The sequence below is a fragment of the Heterodontus francisci genome, chromosome 3, assembly GCF_036365525.1.
Source record: "Heterodontus francisci isolate sHetFra1 chromosome 3, sHetFra1.hap1, whole genome shotgun sequence".
Taxonomy (NCBI): Eukaryota; Metazoa; Chordata; class Chondrichthyes; order Heterodontiformes; family Heterodontidae; genus Heterodontus; species Heterodontus francisci.
This window is the reverse complement of record NC_090373.1, coordinates 45377997-45393694: the sequence shown is the minus strand read 5'-3', so window position 1 is coordinate 45393694 and position 15698 is coordinate 45377997. Positions and strand designations below refer to the sequence as shown.

At 43.6% G+C, this 15698-nt stretch overlaps 1 protein-coding gene across 4 annotated transcripts in view; it reads left to right on the top strand.

The window, feature by feature from the left end:
• The window catches only part of arhgef10 (Rho guanine nucleotide exchange factor (GEF) 10), a 346362-nt gene that overhangs the window by 223964 nt on the left and 106700 nt on the right, over nucleotides 1–15698 (top strand). For all 4 annotated transcript variants that reach the window (XM_068021752.1, XM_068021735.1, XM_068021744.1 and 1 more), the window contains exon 18: nucleotides 3052–3227. In XM_068021752.1, coding sequence (XP_067877853.1) covers nucleotides 3052–3227 — 176 coding nt within the window. The remainder of the gene's footprint in view (nucleotides 1–3051; nucleotides 3228–15698) is intronic.

Below are 15698 nucleotides of genomic sequence, written 5' to 3'. Positions count from 1 at the left end.
CTTTCCTAAACTCCAGCGGATACAAGCCTAACCTGTCCAACCTTTCCTCATAAGACAACCCGTCCATTCTTTAAATAATGAGACCAGTACTGTACACAGTACTCCAGATGTGGCCTCACCAATGCTCTGTGTAACTGAAGCGTAACCTCTCTACCTTTGTATTGAATTCGCCTTGCAATAAACGATAACATTCTATTAGCTTTCCTAATTGCTTCCTGAACCTGCATACTAACCCTTTGCAATTCATACACTAGGACACCCAGATCCCTCTGCATCTCTGAGCTCTGCAGTCTCTCACCATTTAGATAATGTGCTTTTTTTATTCTTCCTGCCAAAATGGACAATTTCATATTTTCCCACATTATACTCCATTCGGCAGATCTTTTTAACCTATCTATATCCTTCTGTAGCCTCCTTGTGTCCTCTTCACAGCTTACTTTCCAACCTATTTGTGTCTTCAGCAAATTTAGCAACTATACCTTCGGTCCCTTCAGCCAAGTCATTTTTATAAATTGTAACAAGTTGAGGCCCCAGCACTGATCGCTGTGGCATGCCACTCGTCACATTTTGCCAACCAGAAAATGACCCATTTATGCCTACTCTCTCTTTCCTGTTAGCTAGCCAATATTCTATCCATGCCAATATGTTACCCCCTATACAATGAGCTTTGATTTTCTGTAATAACCTTTGATGTGGCACCTCATCAAATGCCTTCTGGAAATCTAAGCACAGTACATCCACCAGTTCCCTTTTATTCGCTGCACATGTTACTTCTTCAAAGAACTCCAATAAATTGGTTAAACACGATTCCCCTTTCACAAAACCATGTTGACTTTGCCTGATTACCTTGAATTTTTCTAAGTACCCGGCTGTAACGTAATGGTGAAATGCTGCTACACTAAATGGTTAACTGTAGTCCGAGCCTTCGGGTTTGATTTTAATTATCATCAGATATGTGCAGTGAAGCGGAAAAGATTGTTATTTAGGCTTGGTCAGTCTGAATAAACTTGCCATGCATAGAAGTAAAACCTGATGTCCTGGAGCCAAGTTTGAACCTACAGCCTTCAGACTCGGTGGTACTACCATCTCAGCCAAACTGACACTGAGTGGTCGGTAAAATTGCAATTAAAGCAACATCTCCAATAATGAATTGAAAATGGTAATGAACTGTCTGAGAATATAACAGGATTGTTGAATTGTTATGGCTTTAATCAACTGTCTTGTGTTGCAGCCTAGCACAACTATTCTGTCTGTTTTAGTGTAGAGCACTTCGGGTCACTAAATAAGATCATTCTGTGAAGATTTAGACCTACTCCTTTATTGCCATCTGCCAAGTGATAATTAAATCTGGTTATATAACACACCTTTTTCTGTCATCCTGGAGGAAATCATCTTATAACCAGAGGAATTACTACAATGAATGCTTGATTTTGAAATAAGTTATTTTGCTGCCCATTGGTTTTTATTGACTAGGTTTGACAGTACATGTTCATTAATAATATGCAAATCATGTAAGAGAAATATCCTTCTGCTGTAATTAGGGAGATAAATGCCTTGCTTTTAGTTTTTTTCATCAAATCATACTAGTGTGCTGTCAGTATGAAAGATATTATGTAGATCACAATTTAGATCATTATCGATTTGTCATAATTTTGTCTTGTACCTATATCGTAATGCAGTGCTGACAGAAAATTACTGAAGACAACACTTCATTTGAGTGATATTCCTGTTGAAAACACTGGCCTGGGTTTTAAGGTCAGCGACAAATAAATGGCCGTCGTCACTTGTTGGGCTTACACTTTCCCACAGAATTTGAGTGGGCTTTTGCACTGCGCTTTGTGGTTACCATATAGTCAAAGCAGTGGCCCCTACAGCAGATCTGGGACCTGTGTCTGTCTGTCTCCTGAACAAATCAGACTGAAGAATCCTAACTGAGACATGGCTGGATAGAAATTGTTGCATAGCACCACTTCAAGCACTTGAAAAGCCATAACATACAAGGCTACGGGCCAAGAGCTTGAAAATGGGATTAGAATAGATAGGTGCTTGATGGCCAGCATCGACACGATGGGCCTGTTTCTGTACTGTATAACTCTGTCTCTAAGCAGCGCTATGCAGACTTAAATCAATTCCCTAGGGGCAGGCAGTGTTGTGGGACAGTACCTGCAAGACATGTGTGGGTTTCCTCATTGATGTCATCAAAGAAGCCCATTTAGGCCCCACAGTTGCATAATGCAGTGCTGCCTGCCTTTGGGGAGTTGACATAGTCTACGTAGCACCATTTGAAGTGGCGCTACACGAGCAAATTTCTCCCCCATAGAGTATAAACCAGGAAGTTTAAGTTATAATATTTAATTCAATGCCAAATCATTTAGCGAAAGGGAAAGAAAGAATTAAGAGAGAAGTGAAGGAATTAAAGAGATTTTTTAAAAGTTAAATATCTCCAACAATAATTAAAATCTGAAGGAATGAGACTCCACACTTGTAAAAGTATATTTTCAGTTCCAGAGAGGTTGTTTGGCAGTACTTATAACATATCCTGTAATTAAAAATTTACTTAAACTTGAAAGATTTCGAGCATATTTAGTGGGTATCTAATGGCTATGAAATACAATTTCATACCCTTCACCTATTTGAATGCTGAGTCTCTTGGCAAGGTACTGGTTCAGTGAAGCTTGTAGAGGAGCAAGCCAAATTGGACAGCAACTTCCTGTTTTACATATGAATTGCGCATATGCGGATACCAGGCGTTGCATCCAATTAACCCCTTAATAACAGGGAGTACTGATAATCTCACTGATATTCTCGCTGCAAATCCAGGCCTTGGTGTTCATTGTTTTTTTTTCCTTGCTTTTTTTTTAATTCAGTCATGGGATGTGGGCATCGCTGGCAACACCAGTATTTTGTTGCCCATTCCTAATTGTTCCTCGCATAGTGAGCTTTTTACAGTTGCTAGATGATTTCCAGTATTGCCGATTTTGTTTGTGTTTTACCGAGATGAGCAGTTATTTTTCCCTGACGTTCTATTTAAATGCTTGATTTTTATTTCAGAGTCCAGCATGACAGCAGTGGTATAATGCCCTCTGGACTGAGGTACCTGCTTAAGTGGAGTGTACCGTTAAAGCAGGTTGAAGTAGTAGAATTTGGGAATAGTGAGGACCTGGCAGAGAAAAGTAGATTTAGTCCATCACTTTCTGGAGAAAAGATTCTAATTACTGCAAAGCCAAGTAAGTACATTTTCCAATTTTGATAGCTTTTAGAATTTAGAACTTAGAATTTTTAGCTGGTAACCCTCTGAACTGTTTTTTCCTGGACTTTTGAACTGCTAAATGACAGGTGTTTCAAACTGCAGACTGTGGCCTACTTGGCCCAGGCAACTGGAATCTATTTGTGCTTCTATTTCTTCTTTGTTCGTTTGCCCTGTTCAAATTTGTTTTTGCCTCCAGTTTTGAAAAGGTCATTCGTTGTGCAGTTGTCTTATTGATGAATAAATTCAAGTCAAAAACCCATTATCTGTTGGTATTAGCAGCGAGAGGCAATAGGAAATCAATGGGATTGTGAATTTAAACTTTGTATGTGGCACCTACTTCCACAGAGACGAAATAAAAGCTTTGGCATTCTGCTTTGTAATGTCGAGAGAGAAATTGATTTATGAAGATACTTGCAAAATCCAGCTGGACTCTTTTGTGCAAAGTATTTTTTGTTTTGTTTTGAAAGTGTAGGAGGCAAATGCAAGTACCTGAGATCCACTTGAAGAATTCTAATGATTAATTTTATGACTTGAGAAGTGGTAAAGATTTACTTTGTGAATGAATCCCGACATTTTTTTTTGCACAAGTAACATACAGCATATGAAGGGTCAGAACAAGAAAAGTCAATTCAGTTTACCCTGTTCATCCCATCAGTCAGTTCCTCTTGTATGACTCCTTTCATCAGGAGTCAGATCAACAGTGACCATTTAAATACCCTGTTCTCTTGAATTTCAAGATTGGGATATGCAGTTGGTCACTTGCCCATTGCTTCAGAATAAATTGGAAGTCTCCCAGGTTAACCAAACACTGCATGTGGTATTGCTGCTAGGAAGGAGTCAGAGCGCATCCCTACATCTAGAAAGACATGGGGTGAGAAGTCGTACATACATTATCATGGTGAAGACAACATTTTCAAATACATTTACCTCATGCTTGTAGAAACCATTTTTGAAACACCATCTTTGCCTATGTCTCCTTTATTTCATGCAGCACCAAATTTAAGTAGGGAAATTGATGCTGATCTATCAATAGGAGAAAATAGTAACATATCTTGCATATTATAAAGACTGTCTTTTGGTCATATTTTATTGTATTCTGCAGTCTTTATTTATCCATCTGGGCCATTTTTCATGTGGCTGCAAGACAATTCAGTCTGTATATGTGTCATGATAATAGATCTGTGCATGATGTTTTTTGCCTTGGCACTGGAGGTTTTCTGCATTGAAATGGGTGCCTGTTAGATTTTGCCTGATGTCCCGTTTGTCCTATTTCTTCTCTGTTGGCAGCTCTCTCCTTCGAAGTTTTCTTCCTTTTTCTTCTTCTGTTGCAGGCTGCGCTGAGTTGGGGTTCTGCCCTTCAGGCTGATTTTTCAGGTTCAATTTCAGACACACAAAGTCCACCTTCTGACCTGTCACTTCTCTGCACACATCTTCCCTACTAACCAGGGATTAACTTGAGTCATGTGACAACCAGTAAATGTTGTCAACAAGTCCTTTCAGTGTTCTCTTGAAAAAAACTGGTCTAACATTTCTTCAGTTTGACTATGAATTCTCAAAAACAATATTTTTCACACAAACAGAAGCACTTTTGGTATTTTTGGTTTAATGGAATAGCACGACTGTTTCCTATGTGGGAGAAAATGTGTAGAGCTGGTTCATTGCTTTTTATGGGGTTTGGGGAATGTACTGGTAGTTTGTCCCCATCTGAATTTGCCCCTTTATGGGCCATGATCCAGGCATGTGTGTGGTGGGTGTCTAGATCTTACAGGGCTTCAAAACTTTGAAATCTCCAGACTTTCAGGCAGAGATGTTCATGTCTATGCAAAATTTTGCATAGACTATTTATTAAACATGAAGCTCTTTTCATAAGAAGAGTACCCTAGTCTATATGTCATTAAACAAGAATGAAATAGAATTTTATCATTTCTATTAGCATCGTGAAGCATTTTGTGCCTGGCTTTTATTACACATGTGAGTAATTAATGCTGCCCTTTAGAGAAGAGCATGTTTTAGTATCAGAATTCTGAAAATTGTCCATTTATCACTTGCCGCTAATAGACAACATCTGCATGTAATGCAGGGTGGTCCCATTGCATATTTGTGGATACAAGTTAGCAGCAAGCAATCTTTGAATATTTTGGTTTGATTTCTTTTCCTGTAAAATTTCAAAATTCTATTATGATGTACTAACCAGTCTGGACCTGTTCAGTCCTATATGAATAGTGTGGGCAATCTTTTTCCTCGATTTCAAATCTGAATGACATATTTGCTTCAAATTCACAAAATGGTATCAGTCATTCTCTTCAGCTTAATGTTGCTTCTGGCTCTGTGCTCTGAAAAGTCAGTAAAAATTGATGTTGGAGCTCAAATGAAGCTGAATATATCCACATGTCACTAAGCATACTAACGCAGGTTTTCCATACCTAGTTGTTGTGAGAGTTTAGAAGTTAATTTCATAATGAGGAAGCAAGAACAATGATGAGTCAGCAACTGAAATAACCACAAAAAATCAAGTTTGTCTTTAAAGAAACATGTAAAATCGAAATTCCATTATTATTCTTTACGATGTCATAGTTGTGAATTGTAATTATTCCTATTTTTACTTTGGGAAAAGATACAAATTAGGATGAGGAAAGATAATTAGAGTAGCTTTTCAACTTGTCGTCTGGGCACTCCAGCCATATTATTTTAAACCCTCTCCCACAGCACTAGTTAATCTGCCAGCAAGGGCATTGGTCTTGGTCTTGGTCTGGTTTAGATGAAACCTGTCTAGCCTGTACAGGCCATTCCTGTCTCAGAACTGGTTCCAGGAATGTGAACATCTCCTTCCGGCATCATCCAGCCAGCCATGCAGTTAACTTGTTTATGTTACTATTCCCATATTGAAAAGTCCATTCCACCTGTTTTATAACTCTGAGATTTCTCCCCCATTCAACAGGCATTTACGCTTTCTCTTTTCTCTCTCTCTCTCGCTCTCTCGCTCTCTCTCTCTCTCTGCCTGCCTAAATAGAATCTTTCTTTCCCCTCCTTTTCAACACATTGGGTGGAATTTTATGCTGTTCCCCCGCTGTGGGTTTGAAGGCAGGGAGAGCATGTAATCGGGTGGGATGGTGGCGGGAGGGGACCACGTCACTTTCCCACCTCCCCCAAAATTAAGTTCAGGGCGGGAAGGCCTGTGAACGACCTTCCCGCCTCACTGCTGATTGGGGCCCTTAAGTGGGCAATTAATGCCCAGTTAGCCCAGCGGTGGGTGGGCCTGTCGACCCACTGGGAGCACAGCAAGAAACACCGAGTGGGTTGCTTGCCGGCTCCAGGGGTGGCAGAGCCATGGGGGTGCGGGGGGTTGTCCCTTGTTAGAAGGTGCTTAGTGCCTGAACGAGAGACCCAGCATTGTGAAGGGGGAGGGTGGGGGGGAAGGGGGCCACTGAGAGCTACCCACCCCCCCATTGCTGCCGACGCTCCTGCACCCCCACCCCTGTGATTCCCCACCCCGTGAGACAGCTCCTGCCCTGACCTATTTGTGGCCTGGATCCAGCACCGCTCTTGGGCCTCAGGTGGGTGCTCCATTGGCAGCAGGCTCTGCCTATGCAGTGGTACTGCTCAGTTAAAGAGCTGCTGGCCCCTGATTGGAACGGCAGCTCTCAGAGGGCAGGACTTCCATCACTGGGGTCCTTGATCTGGTGGAAGGCCCACCACTATCCAGTTAAGTGCCTAATTTGCACTCGATTCAGCGAGCCTCCCACAGAAGGGGCGGAGCAGGGTTCTTGCCAGCGCTTTTGCGGGAGGCCGAGACCCCTGTCACCCGTATGAAATCTCAGTCATTCTTCCTCTTTATCCTCACCTCCTCCCAAAAAGTTGTCTCACCTTTACTCTCCTCCCTTCCCCGCTTTTCCCAAAATAGCATGTCTTTCTGTAATTCTTTCCCCACTTCTCTTTTGAACCAAATCCTCAAGAGATCTTTTCCTGATCCTTTCAGTGTAACGTCTGATGTGCAATGCTTAGTTTTCAGATTAAGTTTGATGGACATTGTGTCTGCTGAGCATGTTTTATATAATAACGGATCTTTGGCATTTCTCATAGTGAGTCATGTTATTTTCAATGTCCTTTTGGGGCCATTGATGTATGGTGATTGAATTTATGAATATGAAATTACAACCAGTCAGAAAGTTAGTCTAAATGATAACAAGAAATCCTTTATTGTAATGATTTCATTATCTCACAGATAAATGTTTAAACAGATATACTTGTACTTTTTGTTGAGTGAGAAAATTATTAAAATAAGTTGCAAAATTTATAAACAAGTGAAAATTGGTTCTAAATTATTCTTGCAGCTTGTTTGCTAATAACTTTTTTTGACTGATACAATATTGGTACTGCTGAATGTTATCGATACAGAAAAAAGTATTTTGCATCAAAAGCTGCCCCTTTGATTTTACATTCTTTTAATAATGTTTACATGCACTGGTCGCCATAGTTTCATGGAGCTTTGAATTTCAAAATTAACTTGCTAGTTGACTTAGCTAATGGGCTGATTAAAGAGCACTAGCCAGAACCTGTTGAAATTATTAACGGTGTTGAAGATGATTAAGAAAATAGGGCTGAATTTTTGCTTCGGGGGTGGAAAACAGGAGTCGGACTATATCCGGGTCCCAAACCTCCCTGGGGGGTGGAAACGGTCACTCTTTGGGATTTTGACTTGGGCGCCCCTTAATTGGCATAGAGACAAGTTCCCTGTTCAATTAAAGCTGGCAGGTGGACTCTCAAAGCTGGAGGGGCAATGAGGCCATTCAGCTTGAGCGGATTAGAAGTTAGAAAGCTGCAGTAAAGGGTAAGTAACTGAGAGAGTGCTTCAACATGAAGATGCGCTCTCACCAACTTCCTTAAAAATTCAAATAAATAGAAAAAGCAGCCAGGCCACCACTGGGGGTGGCAGAGGGGGAGGTGTTGGGTGGTGGGCAGGGAGGAAATCCCTACACAGGGTTGCCTTTGGCTGTACTCCAACTGAGCAGGGAAGGAGGGCCTGTAGACCTGCCTGGAGACGGGCACCCCAGACATTAAAACTGCCCTCCCCCACGCCGGGCAACTGGAGGCTGACTGGATAATCCCAGTCAACCTCTTTTAACTGCCCTTAACAAGACTCTTAATGAACCTAATTGGCTGCCAGCCTCTTGGGGGGGCGGGGCAGGAAACCAGCACGCTGGCCGACACCGGTATTGTCGGACCCCGTCCGCCTTCATTCCTGATCTTGGCTGGGCCCAAAACTTCTGCGCATGGTTTCGAACTGAATAGCTTTGCAAAGTAGTGAATATTTCTTATTTAGTAGTGATGGAATACTGATGTATGACATAAGCCTGCTGTTCCTTTACAGCATACCACAGATTTGCACAAGCACAGTATTTTATTCTGATGATTGTCAAGAATAGACACTTGTATATTTTGAATCCCTTTTCTATATGAAACTTTGATATGTAAGTTTAGATTGAGTAGAAATGCCATCACTGAGTCAATACCGGCCTGTCATGTTTCACTGATAATTTTGTATCCTGACATAAACACTACAGACACATCATTCATTTGAAAAATGCCTGAGTTACAACAAGCAGGGGTTGTAAATGTCATTGCACTCCTAAATCTCAAAGTTTTTATTTGAGTTTTCAATATTGGCTGCATTATCGACCTCCTATTTCAAGGATTTTTTAATGTTGTAGGTTCTTTGCAAATCTGTCAGTATTATTGATATATAGTCAAAGATGAGACAGTCTTGCACCAGAAAAGAACACAAGTAACATGTAGTATGAGTGCCTACAAAGGCCACATAAGTTGCAGGAATATTTCTTGGGATGAACATGGTCAGTATAACCTCAGGCTATTCTTTGTTGTTATGCTCTACATATCATATGCTCGCCCAGTCCTCAATGCACTGGTGGTGAGAGAAGGAGAGGTGGTTATTTCTTCAACCATCTGGCCACAAAAATATCAGCAGAGTACAGACTGATTCTAAACTTGGGATGGATGAAAAATTTTAAGCAACTTGTGGAAAATTGCTGCACTGCCTGAGATTATGCAGGTAATATATGCTATGAATAGCAACTACAGATAGCTGATGCATGTTTTCACGCTGCTAATAGGACAACAACTGTGCAAATATTTGAGGTTTAACATTCAAGGAAAGAATTCCCAACATAGGATGCAGGGTCAGCTACTGAGTGGAGAGGTATGGGGAATGAGGTGTGTGTGTGTGTGTTCCCAAGCATGTATTTCATGGCTATCCTTTTTCACACAAAGTAATTGCATTTTGGTTTCAATGCTAACAGCACTTCCAGAGTTGCACAGTATTCATGTCTGTCTTTAACTAGGTGATTTCCATCAAACAGCTGACTCGGTAAATTGACAGTTTAGATGTCGGGCTGCATTTTGTGCAGGACGCGGGGCTCCCAGGGCCAGGCCGAATAGGCAGGGAAGCCCCGCCTCTGCATTTTTTCAGTCCCCTGGAGTGATCCTCCAGTCTTTTGGGGTGAAAGTTTAAGGAGGCAGGATTCCCATCCCATTGAAGACGTAATAGGGATGGGGATCCCACCCTTGAGCTGCTGGCCAATCACAGGGTCAGCAGCTCAGCAGTATCGGCAATGCCACTGGTAGTGGTGGCCACTGCTGGTACTACAGAGGCCTCGGACCCAGGCCCAGCGTTGTAATCCCGGAATACAGGTAGGTGAGGGAGGGTCGCGGAGCCAGTCTGGAAGGCCCTGGAGGAGGGTGGGGTGGTGGTGGGTGTTCAGTCAAGGTGGAGGGGTGTCCCAGGGGAGTGAATTGATTCCCGGTGGGGTCCTCCGTGGGCCACAAATCACCGATGAAGGAGGGAACCCCCTCCCCACCCACACCAAGCCTGCAGGGAGGGTGCTTTGTTTTCCAAGGCAACCTCCCCACGCAGCGGATACATCCCTCCTGCCGCTGGTAAGATCCCGCCAGCGGCGGGAAGAGGCCCTTATTTGGCCTCTGGTCAGGAAGGCTGTTGTCTGCCTATCCCGGCCCCTGGAGAATTGGAACCGGCAATGCCAGCACGGGTTCTGTGGCGGCCGCTGCCGTTCCGATTCTCCAGCACCCCCCACCACGAAACCCACCGTCAGAGGAGAACAAGATCCAGCCCGTCCAGTGGGTGAATACTTGGATTCTAGTGATTGTCGTACTGCAATATTAATTACAATACAATAAAGACCAAAAATCAGTATAAAATCTCGGAGGGACAAACCTGAACTCATTTTCATGGAAATTAGAAGGATTAACAGAAGATAAATTGAATTTTTCAATGATGCTAGAAAGGGTTATGGGAATATAATATATTTATTTTGAGAAGATGGGAAAATCAAGCAAGAGCTTGGATCACAGTGACCGAATAAAGAGGTCAAAATAACCTGCTGACCAAATATATATTTTAGGATACACAGGAAAACAGCTCATAAGTATTAAGGATTGGATTCATGTACAAGTCATTTCAACACAGGTGAAATAACAGGCCGAAATACGGCAGTGAGCTAAAACAATGGCGGCCTGCACGTGCAAGCCACAGGTCAAAGTCGCCATGATATTAAGTGCAGCGGCTCATTTAAATAGCCAGGACAGAGCGCCCGCCCCGATGACGTGGTGGGGGCGGGGGGGGGGTGCGGGCTGTCCGTCCCCATCAATAGCATCAGCAGCCTTTGCACAGGCATTGACGCCATTTTTTTAAGGGCTTGGAGCCCTACATTTCAGTTTAAATTTTTAAAGATATATTGCTGTAAAATTGATTTTAAAGAATTAAATAAATGTTTCTTGCATCTCTCCCACCCCCCCAATAACCTTAGAATTAATTACCTGCCCTCTTCTTTCCCCCCCCCCACCCCCCCCCAAAACACCTTGTGCATCTGACCTTCTCCCCCCACCACCCCCCCCCCCCCAAGCTCATATACTTTACACTTTACCAATTCCCACCATCCCCTACACCAGTGATATTATTTTGACCCCCCTCCCCTCCCTCCCGCACTGAAAAACTTACTTGCTCTCCCCTCCCCACCAGTGTTCCGTCTCGATTCCCCGGGCGGGGATCCGAAGGTGTGGGAGTGCCAGCCACCACCACCAATATCACAGCGGACGGAAGACGAGGTGTGGGTCTGATTAATTCATTAATTTTATTGGACTTAAATATATTAATGGGTGTCCCGTCGCCGAGCAGCAGGAGGGCTGCCACGAGGCCTTGCCTCTGCCGGCAGTATCAGACTGGGCCTTCCTGGCAGCAAGGCCTGTGGCAGGCCTCTGCCAGAGGCATTTTCTGCTCGCCCCCCCCCCCTCCCCCCCACCAAGACCCCTGACATCGAGGGGTGGGGGGTCTGTAAAATTCACCCCAAACATCTATTGAGATGAGGAATGTTGAAAAAGTGACTTGACCTATGCAGTATTGCTTAGGAAAAGAAAATCACTTCTAATCTTAAATCTTAATTGTTAATTTTATGCCTCTGTCCCCTAGGTCCAGCTTATGTTTGAAGTACTTAGGAGAAATCTATTTTATCTGAAGCAATTAAAAATTTTAAGACCCACATCCTGTCTCCGCCAACATTTCTTCAAGGCAAATGCAGTTGCAGAGCTCTGAGAGTCTTTCTTCATAACTTAGGGCCCTAGGTCACACTGATTCATGATGCAGAGTTGTCCCTTTGGTCATTAAATCAGTTGAACAAAGTGGATTGCGCTTGGTTTATGAAAGCAATGGGTTTGATTCGTTGTCTTTAGTTTCATGCTGCCTTTAAACCACTTTTTAAGATTTTAAGCAGTACGCAATAATATTTTTGTGACAAAAATGGAGGCAAAGGGGTAGAAGAACAAGCCAGTGGCTATATCCAAAGTAATACAAAGATCAGTCAATGCAAACATAGACCAATGTTGTCAGACTAGCAATGCAACCATGAGAAACCCCGTATTTCCAAATTAATTTAGTCAAACCTATCACAGAAGTTTCCGATCCAAGCTGCTTGTTGTTCCATGCTTTTGTTCTCTTTTTAAATGCTTAGGATATAAATAGATTTTTTTTTGGAGTATGTGTTTGGCAGTTGGTCAGAAAGCGAAACTATAGGGCTGATATTTAGCTGGGCACAAAGTGGATGGGCTTCATCAAAGTTTGGATGAGCTGCCATGTGCCAATGAGTGCTGGCAGGCAGCTCGCCACTCCAGGGGCTGAGGTTAATTCTCTCGCCACCACTCCTGGCGGGGGGCGAAATAAATAATGGCTACATGCCCCCGCGATCCAGCCCGTGGCAGGTCATTTAAATACAAAAGGATGGGCTGCCCCCCCCCCCCCCACACCCAATCAGGTGGCAGGGGAGGGCTCTGCAATGCCATGAACGTATCAGCTGCATCCGCACAGGTGCCAGCACCATTTCTAACTGCCAGACCTGCACTGTTGAACCCCCTCCTGCTCCCCCATTACATTACCAGTAAGTTACTGACCCATTCCCCCCCCCCCCCCCCCACCAATACAATGAAAATGAATGGCTACCCCGTTTCCCCCTCCACCAGAACATTTACATTGAAGATTTGACCTCTTTCCCCCTCCCCACCCCCTCAAATGCGCAAACTGCCCAGGTCACCCGTTCCCTCCCCCCAACTTCACTAAAGATCCAAAGGTGCCCCCTTTCCCACTTCGGTAACGCCAGCTTTTCCTGGGCGGGAGAGTGAAGGCGCATGAGCGCCACCCGTCAGTAAGATCGTGGGGAATTGTAGGTAAATGTATTCATGAGATTTATTTAAATAGTTAAAATCGAGTTCTGTTCCGTGGCAGGTTGCAGCAATCTTCTGGACCAGCGCCACGGAACCCGACATTGGGGGCTCAACAAAATTCAGCCCCAGATGTGGGAATTCTGGCCACTCTGTGGCCAAGTCAAACTGGAAGACAGCTAAAGGGGGACATCTAACTGCATTGGGGAGGGGGCCCACCCGATGGCTGGTTGTAGGCTGCAGTATTTCTGTCGGGCCAAGAGGAGAATTCCTGTTCCTGCTGGAAATTTCCCCTGCCAAAAAATAATGTATGCAGCCATTTCTATGGTCTATGAACACTTGGCAGTGCTGATTGAATCAATATTTTATGCTACTGGGATCCCTGTTCAAATTTGCCTGTGCATGTGTGTTTGTTTCTTTTACTTACCATTTTATAAGCACTGAGCTTTATAATGCAACATTTTTTGGACATTTTTTGGCAGATGGAAATAGCTATTGTATTGATTGATATGTTCCATCCAGCCTAGTTTAGCACAACACACATCAAACTGTAACACAGGGAAACCTGCGTGAACGGGACACTTATTGAGAGATGCAAATAACTTACATGGTAAAATATGCAAGAGGCCCTCTGAAACTACAGCTACTCACAAATGACATAATACAGGCAGCCATCAATACAACAAGCCCTTTTACAACTTAATACACGGTCTGTTTTAAAGCAGCTGCATCTGGAACATTCACTGAGCTGGGATCACTGGTGCTTCCCTTTGCAGCTTGCTTCCTTTCTGCCCCAGAATTTTCCGACAACTGTGGAGAAAATGTTATTGTATTGCCAGCGCAGTCCGTACCCGTGCTGGGATAATCAACTCTGGGGCATCGCTGTACCTGCTGTTCACTTTTCATTCAGGTGCTGATTGCACTGGGCTCCACTGTGTGGGGCAATTTCCTACCTCCAGCCCAGTGACTTCACCCCCACTACCCCGGAGAGGCAGGGTCGGTAGTTGTGTTGGGAACACTCAGTGGTTGGCAGTTGAGCTGGGGGCTCGGCAGTCTGCACTCTGGTGGTTGGGGGTGCGGTGGGGAGTGGGGGTGTTGGCGGTCAGTGGGGTGGAGCGCAGGAGTCTGCAATCGGGGGAGACTTGGCCATTGGCAGTTGCTGGGGAGCTCTGGAGTCAGCAGTCCGGAGAGATGAAAACTGGGGAATGGCGGCACTGGGGGAGAGATGGGGAGTGGGGGCTTGTGGTCAGGCAGCACATGATCTGACACCATTTGGTCAAACCTGCAGGACTACTTCCGACCAGAGTTGACAATCCCACTCACCAGACTCCCAAATAAAGGAAAATGCGTACGAAGGGGCCCTCTTGCCTGCCCCAGCATTGCATCCATACACTCCTTCATAGATTGGCAGTTCCTCTTCCCCTCTCCCATTTGCTATCATCTTCTTTCCCTCAGCTTCTGATGGTGGATCCACTTTGTTGAGGAGCTTTGGTTTTGGGGACTGAAGGTGGGTGACTGTCCCGTGTTTCTGTCTCTCTGCTGCTCTATAGAGTGATGAATAGGTTCATAAATCCCAGTTATTAGTCACTCTCTCTGTCGACTCACTGCTCAACCAGAAAACCGCAGTTTCACTCCATTGCATAATGTGACCTGTTGTGTTTGTGCTTCCAAAAGTTCTGAATCTGTTCTAAAACTTTGCTTTGGAAGCTTCAATATACTGGCACTATCTGTCTTCACATTTCCCCCTTTTTTTGGCCTGTCACTGCTCTAATACTGTTAAGTAGGACAGAGAAACTTAGTTCATTAGTGAAGTTACACTCTGCTCCAATTGAGAGTAGTTTGCAATGACACAGGAATTTAGACTGCCAAACTGTTAAGTGAGCAGAGCTGAAAGCTGATGTGTGGGAGGGGTATTCTTAGCATTGCTGCAACTCATTAGGTGCTGAGCATAATATCAGCTGGTTCTCCAAGATTGTTGAGAAAAAATGTTTACAGTACATACAATGACCATTTTGGAAAATGAGGGCATCTGCAAAACAAAGGACAGCTGATGCTAATCCCTAATGTGTCCATAATTTACAGGTTTCACTGTGGTTTTCAAACCTTGAAAAGTAGTGAGTATGCTGAGAACCAGCAGTATGTCAATTCACACAATATTTATAAACTTTTTTTTTGTGAAGAAAAACTCGGGTATCGCAAACTACGAGACCATTGTTCTAACTTTCATTTGGAGACAATTACATCATTTATGATTGATCTACTTGTTTGCATTTCCAAAGCTCCCTTTGGTGACAGTTTATGTTAGTGCTATTTGAAGGCAAAGGGATTGTCTTGGACAGATATTTGACATTTCTTTTGTCATTCATTTATTGTCACTCATTCAGTGCCATATGCCACTCCCACATGCCAAAGACTTGCTGGTTGATAGGTTAATTGGCCATTATAAATTTACCCTAGTGTAGGTAGATGGTAGGGAAATATAGGGACAGGTGGGGATGTGGTAAGAATATGGAATTAGTGTAGGATTAGTATAAATGGGTGGTTGATGGTCGGCACAGACTCGGTGGGCCGAAGGGCCTGTTTCAGTGCTGTATCACCAAAACTAAACTAAACAACTTTTATTTGTGTTCAGACTAAATAAAAGAAAGCAAAGCCTCCAATAGTTTGGAATAAGTCATTAAACTTGTTTTAATTGCACTTTCAAGGAAGA